General features: G+C 39.9%; 1 protein-coding gene and 1 long non-coding RNA gene across 2 annotated transcripts in view; both read right to left on the bottom strand.

The window, feature by feature from the left end:
- The window catches only part of ccdc12 (coiled-coil domain containing 12), a 101,657-nt gene extending 88,264 nt beyond the window's left edge, over window positions 1-13,393 (bottom strand). Inside the window, exon 1 of the mRNA XM_070551570.1 lies at window positions 13,081-13,393. Coding sequence (XP_070407671.1) covers window positions 13,081-13,164 — 84 coding nt within the window. The 5' untranslated portion in view covers window positions 13,165-13,393. The remainder of the gene's footprint in view (window positions 1-13,080) is intronic.
- On the bottom strand, window positions 2,051-13,074 carry LOC139070018 (uncharacterized). The gene is made up of 2 exons (XR_011520686.1): window positions 11,808-13,074; window positions 2,051-9,333 (listed from the first exon to the last, which is right to left on the bottom strand). It is a non-coding gene; the product is annotated as an uncharacterized lncRNA (long non-coding RNA).
- Window positions 13,394-14,894: the final 1,501 nt, after the last annotated feature.

The following is a 14,894-nucleotide window of genomic DNA, read 5'->3' as shown; positions in this document are numbered from 1 at the left end:
AGGAGGGAGAAAGGAGGCGCGAAGGAGAATCGTCGGATGGCCGTGGAGAGAGACTAAAGGAGCTCGAGGAGAACTTATAATAGGCCGGGTGCGGAATCATATCCAGCCTGGACGATTGTTCTTCACACCAGAAGATCGTGGAAGAGTTCGTGGCCGATGTATGCAGTGGGAGAGCGAGTTTTAACCGTTCCAGTGGAGGTCGGAGGAGCTAAGCTACACTACAGTTTCGCTGCAGCTGTCGGAGCCGCACGGGAGGAGTGTGACGGAGCCGCACGGGAGGAGTGTGACGCACAGATCCAGCCACTCACCTGCACCGTGGGAAGACAGCCAGGGAAGTTGGGACACGGCATTGTTTTCTGTGATTGTGGGGACCAGGGAATACCTCCGACTGGTAGGATTAAGGGTTCCATTAAGGGATATGAGCTCCAATGCGTGCCACCAAACTTAAGGCAAGCTTGCATAAAACATAAAGAGTGCACTCTACAACTTCTAAAAAAAAAAAAACTCTAAGGGAAAACTAAACACGGGTTAACTTACTGTAATTGGAACTAGTTTTTTTGTGTTCATCATTCTCATTTGGTTAATACAGATACTCAAAATCTATTTCATTGTGTGTTAGTGTTTTCTTTATCCAGTTATACACTGGGAAACAAAAGTGCTTTACCACATATTGTTGAGTGCCTTGGGAAACCTCTGGAATCAAAGTTAAACTTCTAGACACAGTTTATATACATTGGAATGTCTCTTTCGCCACAACCATAATTTGAGATTAAAGGGTAACTAGACTCAATAGCCAGCACCATATTCTATTGAGCCAAGTGGTGAAAGGGTTACAGATACTATATCAAGTACCATACCAAGTTTATTTGTATTGCACATTTAAACACGGCATGAGAGCCGACCAAAGTGCTGAACAAAAACACACAATAAAAACAATCAAAATAAAAACTAAAACCATTAAAATCGAGTATGCATTAATAAATACTCCCTATCTTAAATACATCAATGGTTGGTACAGACTCTCCAAATAGATTAGCTAACTGCGATGTGACCTTTGTAAGTTGGAAAGTAAAATCTTTAAATCACCCAGTCAAACAGAAAAAAGTCTTAGACCATTTGAGTACACTACAAGTGGGAATTGCTTTTCTTCAGGAGACGCATTTTCGAACAATTGATCACTTTCGATTAAGGGGGGATGGATCGGGCAATCTTACCATTCCAATTTACATTCTAAATCTAGAGGCGTAGCTATCTTTGTAAACAAGAAAATCCCATTTGCTATGTCAAAAGTTGAAACAGACTCCGCAGGGCATTACTGAATTATAGTGGGGAGGTTGTACAACACACCAGTCGTTCTAACAAATATCTATGCACCACATTGGGATGACGGCTTTCTTTGTAAACCTAGACACACATTCTTTTTCAAAAACAGATCAGGTTTTTCTTTACCTTCTTCACATTGTCTCATCCTCGGAGGAGATATGAACTGTGTATTGTCACCCATTTTGGACCGCAGCTCGTCTAAGAATCAGGGTATCTGCAGGTTTATGGGAGCCAAATTTAAGACTTTTTAAGACCTTTTTTAAGGCCACTTTGACCAAATTTAAGCTATTTTTTAAAATGTAATTTCTGCTATAATTTCCAGCTATTGCCTGGGACCGGTGCTAACCACGTCGTGAACGTGGGATTAATCATCCAGTTACCATTAAACTTGCACTTCTCCACGGCACAAGCTCCCACTAGCTTAACCAGCTAATGTGCTCATCTAAAAATAGTCCCCTTTCACAACCAACTGAATGTGTACGGTTCCGCTTACGCCAACATCATACACAAAAAATGCTGAAGACTAACTAGAAATTCACAAAAATGAATAAAATAATCTAGTTTAATGGGTCTTTGGTAATTTAAGACCTTTGGAAATTGTATTTCAGGATTATTTGTAATTTTTAAGGATTTTCAAGGCCTTAAATTTGGAAAAGTAAATTTAAGACTTTTTAAGACTTTATAAGGACCCGCGGATACCTTGAAGAATGTGCCCATATCCAGCGCGGCCTCTCAAATACAATGTTTTCTTAATGCAAATGGTCTAGCTGATGCATGGTGTTTTGAAAACCCTACAACTCGAGACTACTCTTTGTTTTCATCAGTCCATGGAACATACTCTCGCATAGATTAATTTTTATGATAAAAATCTTATTTCACATATGAACAGATGTGAATACCAAGCTATAGTCATTTCTGTTAATGACACTCTCTTTACCAATCTCCTACACTAGTTATCACCCCTGGTGCCTTAATACCTTACTACTTTCAGAAGAAAACTTTATTAAGTACATTTCATCTGAAATATCTCTTTTTCTTCAGGATAACCAGACCCCAGGTATGTACCCCTCAACAGTGTGGGAATCAATGAAGGCATACCTTAGGGGGCAAATAATATCATATAGTGTGCAACAAAGAAAACAGCACAGTAAGAGAATTGAACAGTTAACAAATGAAATCCTTAGTTTAGATGACACATTAGCTGTTACTCCTTCCAGTGATTTATTTAATTGCAATTAACCCTGAAAATGGAATTTAACCTGTTGTCAACCAGAAATACAGAAATTTTGATGAACAAATTGCAAAGTAAAACGTATGAACATGGTGAGAAGACAGGAAAGATTTTCGCTCAACAGCTCCATCAGAAATCCGTAAATAGGACAATAGCAGAGATAAATGGTGATTCAAGCACAAGACAAATAGACCATTCTAAAATTAAAATGTGCTTTCAACGGTTTTACTCAAAGCTATATGACAGTGAATCCCTTAATAACCATAATTCATTTGACTTTTTTTTTTTTTTTTTTTTTAGAAAAATACAAATTCCAAAAATTCATAGTTCCAGATCGTAGTCGATCTGGACAGGCCGTTCTCTGTACAGCAGCTCATCAATACAATAACGTCTCTGCAAAACGGAAAATCTCCAAGGCCAGATGGCTATCCAAGTGAATTTTTCAAAAAGTTTGCAGATCAGATCTCTCCCATCCTACTTTCGGTATTTGCAGATTCACTTACAATGGGTTCTTTACCTTCAACCATGCAACAGGCGGCGATTTCTCTTATCCCTAAAAAAGATAAAACTCCCCTTGAATGCAGCTCATTTTGCCCCATCTCACTTCTGAATGTGGATAGTAAAATCCTCGCTAAAATGCTAGCCCACCATTTAGAGACGGTCCTGCCCTCGGTTGTGGCAGATGACCAAACAGCCTATTAAACATCCTGCATGGTCCCACTCCACCCGATATTCCAGAAATATTATTATCGCTTGATGCAGAGAAAGCTTTTGATCGGGTGGAGTGGGACTATCTCTTTTACACTCTCAAACATTTTGGCTTTGGCGAACGTTTTGTCTCCTGGATCAGAGTTCTTTATTCTTCCCCTTTAGCAGCTGTCCGAACAAACGATAATCTTTCCCCTTACTTTTCTCTTCATCGCGGGACTCGACAGGGCTGTCCATTATCGCCTCTCCTATTTGCTATATCAATAGAACCATTACGATCTGTCTGACCCCTCAAGCAGTCTGCCCACCGCCCTGAATTTACTTGAAGAATTTGGCAAAATATCTGGGTATAAAATCAATTTGCATAAAAGCGAAATTCTGCCAGTAAACGGGACAGCTAAGACCCTTAATCTTGACATATTTCCATTCAAAATCAGCCCACAAAAATTAGATACCCGGGAATCTGTGTAACACACACCTTTAAAGACATTTGCAGCTAATTTCTCACCATCAACAACTCGCTTTAAACAGGATCTGGAACAATGGAGTTTACTGCCTTTATCATTAGGGGGACGCATTAACACAACCAAAATGAATGTATTACATACATTTTTGTATATCTTTTAGTGTATTCCCTATATTTATCCAAGTCCTTTTTCTTATCTGTGGACACATTAATATCCAAGTTCATATGGAATAACAAATACCCTCGAATACGAAAAGGAATCTTACAACAACACCATCAACATGGGGGTTTATCACTCCTAACCTTTCAGTATAATAATTGGGCTTCTAATATCAGATCAATGTTGTACTGGAAGGAGTTCCTATCTAATAATTTCTCACCAGAAGGGTTGCGAAAGGAACATTTATCTTGTCCTCAAACCTCCTTATATTCACTACTTTGCTCAGAACTTCCTCTTTTGGAAATTCACCTCAAATCTGATTGTAAAACACTCCTTAAAATTTTGGATACAGTTCAGACGAGCTTTTTCCCTTAGGGATCTACCAATCTGTACTCCTATAGTTAAAAACCATCAATTTATGTCATCAAACACAGATACAGCTTTGAATGAATGGATCAATAGAGGACTTACTAATAATAGAAAAGTTGTTGGTCAAAGCTAAATTTGCGTCTTTTGATCAGTTAAGGTTCAAATTTGACATTCCAACGTCACAGATCTTTTAGATTCTTACAATTTTGCAGCTTTATGACAGCACCATCTACTCATTTTCCAACGCAGCCACCTCACTCTCTCTTGGATAATAATAACCGTCTTGTTTTAAAAAAAACTATATTATCTCGGTAGATTACCGTGGCTGCGGTGTAGGCGCGGTGACCCTTACCAGCCACCGTATCATCTGCTGAAGTTGTCGGCGGCACATGCGCACTTTGTTGTTTACGACCTAAACTTTCTTGAAGCTAAAGCTGAAATAATGGCCAAAGGAGGAGACGGCAGCGCTCAGGAGGACATTTATTATCCCTCAAAGAAGACAAAGTGGGAAGTACGGGTATCTTTTGGATATTTGAAGAATGCCGAGGGACAGTTTATAGAAGACGGCTATCCTGTTTGCAGCACGTGCAGAAAAAGTGTCTGTGAAAGGCAGCAACGCTTCAAATCTCATGACACATCTGCGTGACCATCACCCACAACTCTACAGTCAACGCAAGGCAAGCTAAGGTTAGCGTTTTAGCTAAAATGCATGATCCGAGGATTTGGGTTGAGGGAGAATGCAACGAGTCGCTATATAAAGCAGCCGCAGCGCCGCTACCTGCATATAAACCGTGTCGCGGACACCGCCATGTTGAAATGACGCTATGCATTACGGGGCTCCCAGGGGCAGATAAGAGTTGGTCTCTCTCCGAGAATAATTATGAATTTAACAATGATTACTGCCTGATGACATTTTCCCACATCTGCAAAGCTCACTGGAAGGACACAAGCCGAGGACAATATTTTCCTGATATAGAGTTCATTACTCTAGTAAAGCCGGGCGTACATACACTGCGACTTTTTCACTCGTAGCACTCAGCTTCAGCTCAAACTGTACGACTTCCTCGCAGGGCAGATCTCACGAGTCATGCGCTCACACTGTACGACCCAGTTCTCGGATGTGATCTGACTGCTCACACTGTACGTCTGGTAGCAACACGTCGGCCCTAAAAATGTGCTAAAAATAGCAGTTTTTACTCAACACGTCAGACTTTTTTGTCTTGCCTGTTGTCCTTCGGGAGTGCTGCAGGAGGACACACAGGGATTTATGGGGGTTGGATGAGGAAAACGACATAAAGAAAGTAAATCTGTGTTTTGTGATCAGTTTAATTTGACATGAACATGACAAACACGCTTTCTTGACAATCTTTGTGAGTAAAAAAACGTGTAAAATAAAAACGAACAACGTGTGTTATTAGGGAAATAGCGGATGAGCGGAGTTGATGCAGGATTGCGCATGCGCCGTGAGCGGTTCTGATACTTTTTGGGTCGCAGCCGCTCACAGCGCCGCTTCAACAGTGCGATACCCTCACGAGGGACGAGCAAAATATTAAACACGCCAGAAGTCCGTGCGAGCTCACGATTGCTGATCGGTAGCTGGTCACGTGGTGTTAATCGCCTCTCGTAACCCCCTGTACACTACACGACGCTCAGCGCTAAACTCACCCCGAGGTCGTGGATTCTCGCACGAGTGGAATATTGGCTCAAAAAAGTGAAAAAGTCGCACAGTGTACGCCCGGCTTAAGGGTAAAAAAAAGTATCTGATTAGAAGGCTACTTGTAGCCTGGCAAGCCAGACTAAATAAATGTAGTATTTAGTCTGGCAACGCTCCATTGACGGCTCTCGGTTGTGGGGCGGGTTCTACCGTTGTCTTTCAAATGATCTCCGCATTCCACTGGACAATGAAAGTGACATCCTCTTGTTTCACTCTGTTGCATCTGTTGGAAATAACAAAAAGATGCAGGATACCGGCCCTCGAGGATTGGAGTTGTCCACCCCTGTCTTACAGGCATATTGAATTAAAAACAATGTACATCGTAATACACAATAACAGACACACAAATACACATTTATTTATTTTAAAATAATTTAGGCGAGCTTAGGCATCAAAGTGAACATCACTATGAATATAAATACGCCGCACAGAGCTCAGACATGATGTTTACTGATGCTGTTATGGTTCCTCCATATTTATTTATTTGACTTATTTGTTGTGTTGTCACAGCTTTTTTTTCCAAATTGTGTCTAGTGAAGTTGAGATTTGTAAAATATTGTACGATATTTTAAACCGATTAAACAACTCCTTATTTACTGGTGTACAATTGGTGTAACTGACTTAACAGTGAACCAGCAGCTTTCAACAAGCAGGTTCACTTAACTCCAGAGTAGATTCCATAAAGACTGCTTAAATGTATTAAATAATTCCTAAATTGCTTACAAAATGTGCAGCTTGACTAGATATGCCGCCTCGTATTAACTTTGTAATAGCAAATAAATACAACCAACTGTTGTAATAGTTGTTTTGCTTTCTTTAGTTACTGATAGAATTGGAAACACATTCAGTGTGAGGTACTGTTCTTACACAATTGTCTTCTTTTGGTCCTGTAGGGTGTAAGAGAACCTGCTGATCTCACCAGATGTCCAGCTGCATTTACTATTGGTGTGCGGGAGCAATGCCATCTACCACAGATACTGCCTCATATAATAATGCCCCCTATTTTTGTGTCATTGCTCATTTGAAAAAAAAAAGGGGATAATTTTAAAGTCTAGTTTACTGGAGTGAAAAGTTATTTTAACCTCAACAAGTTTTATCATTACTATTTTACTATGAATAAATAACAATGAAAAAAATTAACAATTCAATGCATTGTATTTATATAGAGTCAAATCACGACAATAGTCGTCTCAGGGCACTTCACACAGTAAACAGTTAGGTATGCCACTCAGTAAAAAGTTTCCTATATAAGGAACCCAGCAGGTTGCATTGAGTCACTGACTAGTGTCAGAGCAATCCTCATACTAAACAAGCATGTAGCGACAGTGGAGAGGAAAACTCCCTTTTAACAGGAAGAAACCTTCAGAGGATCCTGACTCAGTATAAGCAGCCATCCTCCACGACTCACTGGGGATGGAGAAGACAGAGCAGACACACACACACACACACACACACACACACACACATATATATATATATATATATATATATATATATATACATATATATATATATATATATATATATACCAAGTAATGTTTCTATGGTTCCATTGTTATTTCGTAGTAAATTTTCTATTTAGAGAGATAAACTTTATTGTATTTATCCTAGTGAATCTATAATTAAACGGGTAAACTAGTAGTAGCACATCCAACGTCAAAGAAAGTAAAGTGTTATTATCAGGAGAGGGAGGATGTTAGAAGTGGTTAGAAACAGTGTTCAAGCCGATGACCCCATCCATGAGGCCACCTCAAATGCAATTTACATCATTTCAAATTTCACACAAAATCAAAAATGTATAACTGGATTAAACTAACTACTGTAGTATGGTCAGCATGTGTGTTTTGGCAGACTATTCCTGGGCACTTTTCTGTTCCGTCGGCCCATAGAGAGCAATGTAAAGGGTCAGGAGCAGAGGACGGACAGATGACATTTATTTATTTATTTTTCTTCAAGAAACAACGATGTAGCTTGTTCACTACCTTGCCATGATACCGAAGAGTTATGTTATGTTTCTAATTACCCATCTGTTCAGAAGGTTGCAAAAGTCGAATCTGCGAATATCTTGCCAAATTGACTGAAGTTGTAGACTACGGGTGTGTCCGAATAAAGGAGCAGGATGCATGTGAGGGCACATTTTGAGGTTGATGACATCACAGTGCAGCGACAAGTACTGTCCGAATTCCAAGATTACTCATTCTCGTTTCTCTCTTCAAATGCGTCCTCACTCCACCCACATTTCGAGGATGTGTCTGGTGTCTCCTCAGATAACAAGGCTATCCCAGCATGCTTTACGCGCCTGCTGTTGGATTTTCAACAGGAAGAGAAACAGGAGGGCAGTGAAAATGTATACGTACGTTTGTTTAAATAATAGCCGTAGAAAACTAAAATGCTTAAAGCGGTTCAGTTTATAGACATTTTTTTTTGTATATTTGTTTTTAAACAACATTTTAGGCAGAAATCAGCCATAATGAGCTTGTATCGCGGGTCCCGTAGTTATTCCCGTTTGTGTGCAGCAAAATAAACTAGTCATTTGTTTTAGGGACAACAGAGCAAAGAAGCATTTTTATTAAGCTTAGAGGTGAAGAGTGAAGTTATTTACACATGACCACAGTAGTTCATCGTGGGTTCTGCTGTGAAAAGCAGTTTTACATTCAGGGATGTACACAGCTGACACGTTTTAATGAAGTTCAAATTGTTTGTGTGAAGAATATAATTTTTATCTTCTCATGTGGATAAATGTGAAAATGTGTTTATTGCCTTTTTCTCACCTGTGGTCTCTGATTTTCTCTGTAGGACCGCATGTGTCCAGGGTCAGGAGAGGCTTTACCTGGTGGTCCTCCTGGGAGAGAGGCCTTCTACTGTCATCATGTTAATGTTATTTAGCTGTTTGATATTTTAACACGTTTATTAAAACAAATACTAACTGATAACTCTTTCTGGTCATTGGTTTTATCACCAATTTTATTATTACAGATGTTTTTGAACATGTTACATGAACAGAAAATGAAAAGATGGTAAGGAGACAAGATTATTTATAATACGTTACACTTATTTACAGATCAAAACCAGTATGGACCAGTTATGTACGGTTAAAGCAGGATTAACCTGAGTGACTCTTCCTGGATCATTTATTTAAACTGAGTGAGCAGGAAGTCTTTAACAGTGCAGCTGGATCTGCTGCAGGAGGATCCAGACGTGGATGGAGGGCTGGAGCAGACCCGTGGCTGGACGTTTCTGGTCAGAGGAACATCATACAGGACGGTCTGCAGAGAGAGCTTTGGGACGCTTCCTCTCACTGTCCACTCCATCGTCCATCTACAGGGACCGCTGGGCTGGCTCAGACGACGGCTGTTACATCTCTAAGACGTATTCAGAAATATGAAATGAGGAGATGGTTTATGGATCCACCGGTATAACAATTGTGACTCTTCAGCAAATAAAACCACAGTGTTGTTTTTAATAGAGGTTCCTACATAAACAGACCTGCCAACCTTGTTAAACTTTTTTTGAGTACCGCATGTGCGGTGGTTTTTTTTGGAGACTTTTTCAACCCCTTTGCTTTTCACAATGTAATTTCCCAATTCACAAGCTGGAAACATCTTCTTGAATACCTACAAAGTATCATGTATTTTAATATTAAACAGAAACACATATGTACACCCCACTGGGGCCAATTTATACATTACCTGCAGCTCCCTGGTGTCCTACGCCCACATCATAATTGCAGCTTGTGCAAAATCCATGGTGAGGTAGTTTAGAGGGTCACAAGCATGGCCAGTTTTTTTATTTGATTTTTTTTCCTCATTTATTTGGCAAAATATTTTACTTATTAATTCTTCCTGTTTTATTTTATTCATTTATTGTTGTTTGTTTTGTATAAAGCTGAATTGGTTCCCTTTCTAGTTTCTAATGCGAAAAGGTTAATTCCAACAAATTTTTCAACTTCCTGCATCGTTAATCTGCTTTAATTATAAAATGTTTTATTTCATGGGTGACCAAAATAAACCAGGGTTTACACCAGCGCTTTATAAGCCTGGCGGGCCACCAGGCTTTGCTTGGCCATCTGCCAGGCTAAGCGTCATGCCCCGGCCCCCTCCCTGACGCTACCGTGTCCGCTGGCACGAACATCGCAACGAAACTAGAGCCCTCCATCAGCTGATCCTGGTGAGAAACAGCAGCGGAACGTCTGCGATTCTGAACCTTTATAAGTAAGAATCTCGATTCAGACTTGAATTGATTTTTTTCAGCACCTCTACTACATCGTAGCTCACCTCCAGCAGCATGTGAATGTGTGTGAGAATGACTGATTGTGTTGTAAAGCACCTTGAGGGGTTCCAGGACTCTAGAAGGAGTTACATTAAACACAGGCCATTTACCATTTACCAAATAAAGGATTCACAAATCACAAACTACAGGTCCTTCTAAAAAAATTAGCATATTGTGGTAAAGTTCATTATTGTCTGTAATGTACTGATAAACATTAGACTTTCATATATATTAGATTCATTCACATAACTGAAGTAGTTCAAGCCTTTTATTGGTTCTAATATTGATGATTTTGATGTTGCCCAAGGACATCTGCTGACTTGGACTACTGCTGAATCGTGCAACTGTCTGTTGCACATCGTGTGAATAGACACCGATTAGAAAAACTGAACGCTCTTTGTGTGAAACTTGTAACAATTACTAAAAACTGAGAGCTGTGATTCCCCCATCCTTCAGTGTAAGCTCTCAGGCATGTACCTAGGGACCCGCCCAGCTTGTAATAAAAGGACACGCTCGGATTTCAAAGGCGGGATGGTTTTGAGGATCTGCTGGCCCAGTGGAGACTGGGCTAATCGGACCTTATTCCATCCTCCTCGAGTATAAAACAGAATTCTGACTTTTGCATCTCCTTCCTTGTGTTGTTTATGATGTCTTAGGGGTTTAAACCTGACATAGATCTTGAGCCCAGCCAATTCTAATGGTTCTTTTTTGCTTTTTGTAATAATTGTATGTCTTGTTCTTGTTAAAAAATAAATAAACAAACAAACAAATAAATATTCACATCGACAATCCATCTCTGAGATGATCCATAAGCAGGGTTAGTACACATAACTTCACAACTGAATTAGTTCCAGTGTCAAAAGTTGATTTGCACAAAAAGGATGTTTTTATGCACGGAGGCAGCAGTTCTGTTGTGTGTGAGCAGAGCGCACCGCAGCAGCGAGCTTGTAGTGAGGGCGCACGTTTTTGCCGCTTGCGCGCTGGGGAGCGGTAGGAGAAATGGGTTTCAACAACAAAACCGAGCAGAATATGACGTAACATCGTTGCAAAAATGTGCAGGCTTTGATTAGCAGCAGGAGAGGGAGAGAGAGACGGCAAACACATCGAGAAACATGGAGGGAGCGGACTGATAGTAACGGTTTTTAACTAAACTGCGGTAAAGCATGGGTGTTTTAACCTGCTCATTAGAAAATGTGTGGGTGTTAAATCATCAGCATCTCCCATGGGTGCGACCACTAGGCCGGTCCAGTCATCTGACACACATACACACACTTTACTTTTTTAAACGCCAGAACAGCAGCAAGTGGGAACTGGAGGATACAGCAGGGAGGAGGGGGCGGGGGTGTTACCCTATAAGTCAGGCAGAATTGTTCTTTTCCGCTTTTCTAAGATGATTGGCTTAAACTTCTTCACCACGCTGCTGAGTCGTGTTGTCAGACATGAGTACCAGACGTGCATAATCGCTACAGAACTCACGTGTCTGCAGCTTTTTGCGTAGAGGGGTGAGTCGTACCAGCGTAATTAGATGCCAAATTGCGTACTTGGCAGGTCTGCATAAATGACTTGCCTGTTAACAGCAGTGGTGGTCTGCTGGTACCTCCTCCAGGACAGAGCACCACTGACCTCCATACCAGCCTCTGATCGTCTGTAACATCTTCCTCAGTCTCATTCTCCAGGGCCACATCTTCACCAGCACAGAGGCAGATGTGCAGTGCATGCTGACCTGTAATAGATAAGAAAAGTTTTTTTTATTGAAAAATGTAAAACAAACATATAACCTGCAGTACACTGGTTCTGTTCTGTTTAAAGAAAAGCAGCAGGGAATAGTTAAATAAAAACTACAGAGAATTTACATTTTTAAGACAGATCTAATCATTATTAGGCTTAAGTTGAATAAACAAATGCACATTGAAAACACTTTTTTGTTACTTTATTTACAAAAGCCTGTTTTAAAAAGTTTACACCCACTTGATGCTAAAAAAGAAGTGCTAAGTTCCAATTTACATTAGAAAACATCCTACTGCATTCAACATTTATAAAGCATTTGGTTTATAATAATTACCTACATGTTAATACTCTGTAGTAATGTGTTGTGTATGTTTAACAAGTTCATTCTGTAGCTTAAAACATACATGAAACCATCTAAAGTTAACATGTAAGTCCTGAAAGCTTCTAGAATAAACAAAACTACTTTACCTGAAAACGGTTGTGAACAAACGCTGCTGATGGACGTGAAGCTGCTGTAGCTCCTTAATGCTCCTGCTCCATGTTCGCTAGCTTTAGCATTTTTCCTTTGCGTGTTAGCTGCCGCCGCGGCTGTGACGGGACCTACGGGCCACCGTAGAGGTGAAGGCTAGACTGTCCGAATTCAGAGCCGCTGACTTACGGTTTTTGCGGTCGAGCATGGACCCGACCTAGCTGAACCGGTAAGGACCCGTCCTCACAAGCATCCTGCCCCTGGATTCGGACACACCCTACCTTTCCCTTATACCAAAGAGGTGACTTACGTTTTGAAATAGCATTCTAATCTGATGTTCTTGAGCTGGAAAGGTCAACTTTACTGAAGTGACAGCTTCGCAAATTACCATTCACCTAACGTTTAGCTGCAAGTAAAAAACAAGAATTAACTTGACTAATGTAAATGCAATTTCGACATATAAGCATATTTAAGAGTAGTTAACGTTACAAGACTTGCAATGTTTTCGTTTATTTGCTTCACATTTAGCTAAAGTTAGCTATACGCTAAGTCTTCTAATGTTACGTGGCCAAAAGACCGACTTGATTTGAAATAGCAGTGTTATATTTACCTGAAAGTACTATACACCAGGAGTGAAACTTACATGGCTTTTCTTATTTCTCAGTTCTTTTAGCCTCTCCTTTCTCCTTAGAGCCTGCTCCTGCAGCGATCCGACGTGTGGCTCCATGTTTATTTCCACATGCCGTTCGATGTTCTCTGAAATGTATTAACCACGCTGAATAATGAGGACGTCTAAACCCATGTCGAGCTCATCGATCACATTTGTCGCTAGATCCTTCACCCGCGCTGTTCGTCAATGGACCCTGACGTCCGTACGCGGCGGCCATATTACTTCTGACAGCTGCCCTTCTCTAACTGGTGTTTAGTGGTGCATGCACTATTTAAACAACTGTTAACTTTCTCAATTTTCAACCGATTTTCATACGGTTTGATTTTTTAGAAACATTAGAGACGTGGCTATGAAATATATCAGTTTTAGCAGGAAACGCCCCTTATTTCACTCCACTTTCCAGCCATTTTCCCCTATCCTGTCAATTTCCCATAGACTTACCGTTTTAATGTCAATAAGATCTGCTTCTGATGAACTAGCTGTAGTTTGTAAACTAAGGTCAACTTATAAATATAAGTTTTAAGATACATTAGAACTTACCAAATCAACTTATAAATAAAAACTCAAATACCTGATTTCATTTACAGAAAATAGTAAAACAAAAAAATAAAAATACACAGAAGCTTGAAACAAAATTTAAACACCTAGTCCAAAAAACAAAACAACTCTAGAACCTCAATGACTGAGAAAATATTTTATAAAAAGACAACTGAAGATATACAGAATATATTTTATTTACTTTGACTTTAATATTTGCAGGTAATATGAACCTAATGTATACTTGCTTTGGCAAGTTATTATAATAATTTATATTTATTTCCACTTTCAGCCTGCAACCCATTTAAAATGAAAGTTTGAGAAGAGAAAACTGGGATAATTGTGAGTTAATTAAGTAAAGGGCTAAATAAACACATCAAAAATTAAAGAGTAAATGAATGACAGACTGACAGTTATGAAAAACATGTTTATTACAGATTATACATGTTTTTGATTATAAAAATAACAGATCTAAGACAGATGCTAAAGCACATTGTGATTTCCTACTGACCTTTGAAAAGGACAGCTTTGTGAGCTTCTGTCTCACTCTGTCACACCGAAAGCTAAGAGTTGCTAATCTTGCATCCTCAGCTTGAAGAACAGGGAGACAATAGATGTCAACAGTGGATGGGAGTGAGACTCAGTTCCGTGCTGTGTCTCACTGATGTGCTCCCCAAGCAAAAAGACATCCTCTGACCCGATCCTCTTGCGCACAATGTAGACGACCTCCAGTGGTTTGATGGGCTGTGACCATCTGCTCACCGATGCCTGGCGAATTGCCCACTCTGCTTCTCTGATGACCCTCACAGTACCTTCAGATGGGACCACAAGACCCCTGTTGTTCTTCAGAGTCAGCAAATGGTAGCTCTGGTCATCACAGGCAGATCAATCAATCAATCAATCAAAGCTTTATTTATAAAGCGCCTTCCGCAACCCTGTCAGGAAGCCCAAAGCGCTGAACATGGTACAGTTGTAAGTAATTATACTGAATAAATCAACAATAAAAGAAATTCAAATTACAAAATACAAATTACAAAATACAAAATGGAAATAACAAGATAGATGAAACATTCCGGTAAAATACAAATGTGTGAAACACAATTGGATTGAGTGGATGGATTGAGTGTACCAATGAAAACTGTGGAATGGATTCAACATAATAGAGGGCCATAATCAAACATGTTCTGGAAACGCCAAGCGGAGGAGGTGTGTTTTTAGGTGATTCTTAAAGACTGGCAGAGAAGGGGACA

The sequence above is a fragment of the Nothobranchius furzeri genome, chromosome 5 (genome assembly GCF_043380555.1).
Source record: "Nothobranchius furzeri strain GRZ-AD chromosome 5, NfurGRZ-RIMD1, whole genome shotgun sequence".
Lineage (NCBI taxonomy): Eukaryota > Metazoa > Chordata > Actinopteri > Cyprinodontiformes > Nothobranchiidae > Nothobranchius > Nothobranchius furzeri.
The sequence above is the reverse complement of the archived record's forward strand: the minus strand, read 5'-3'. Positions and strand labels throughout refer to the sequence as shown.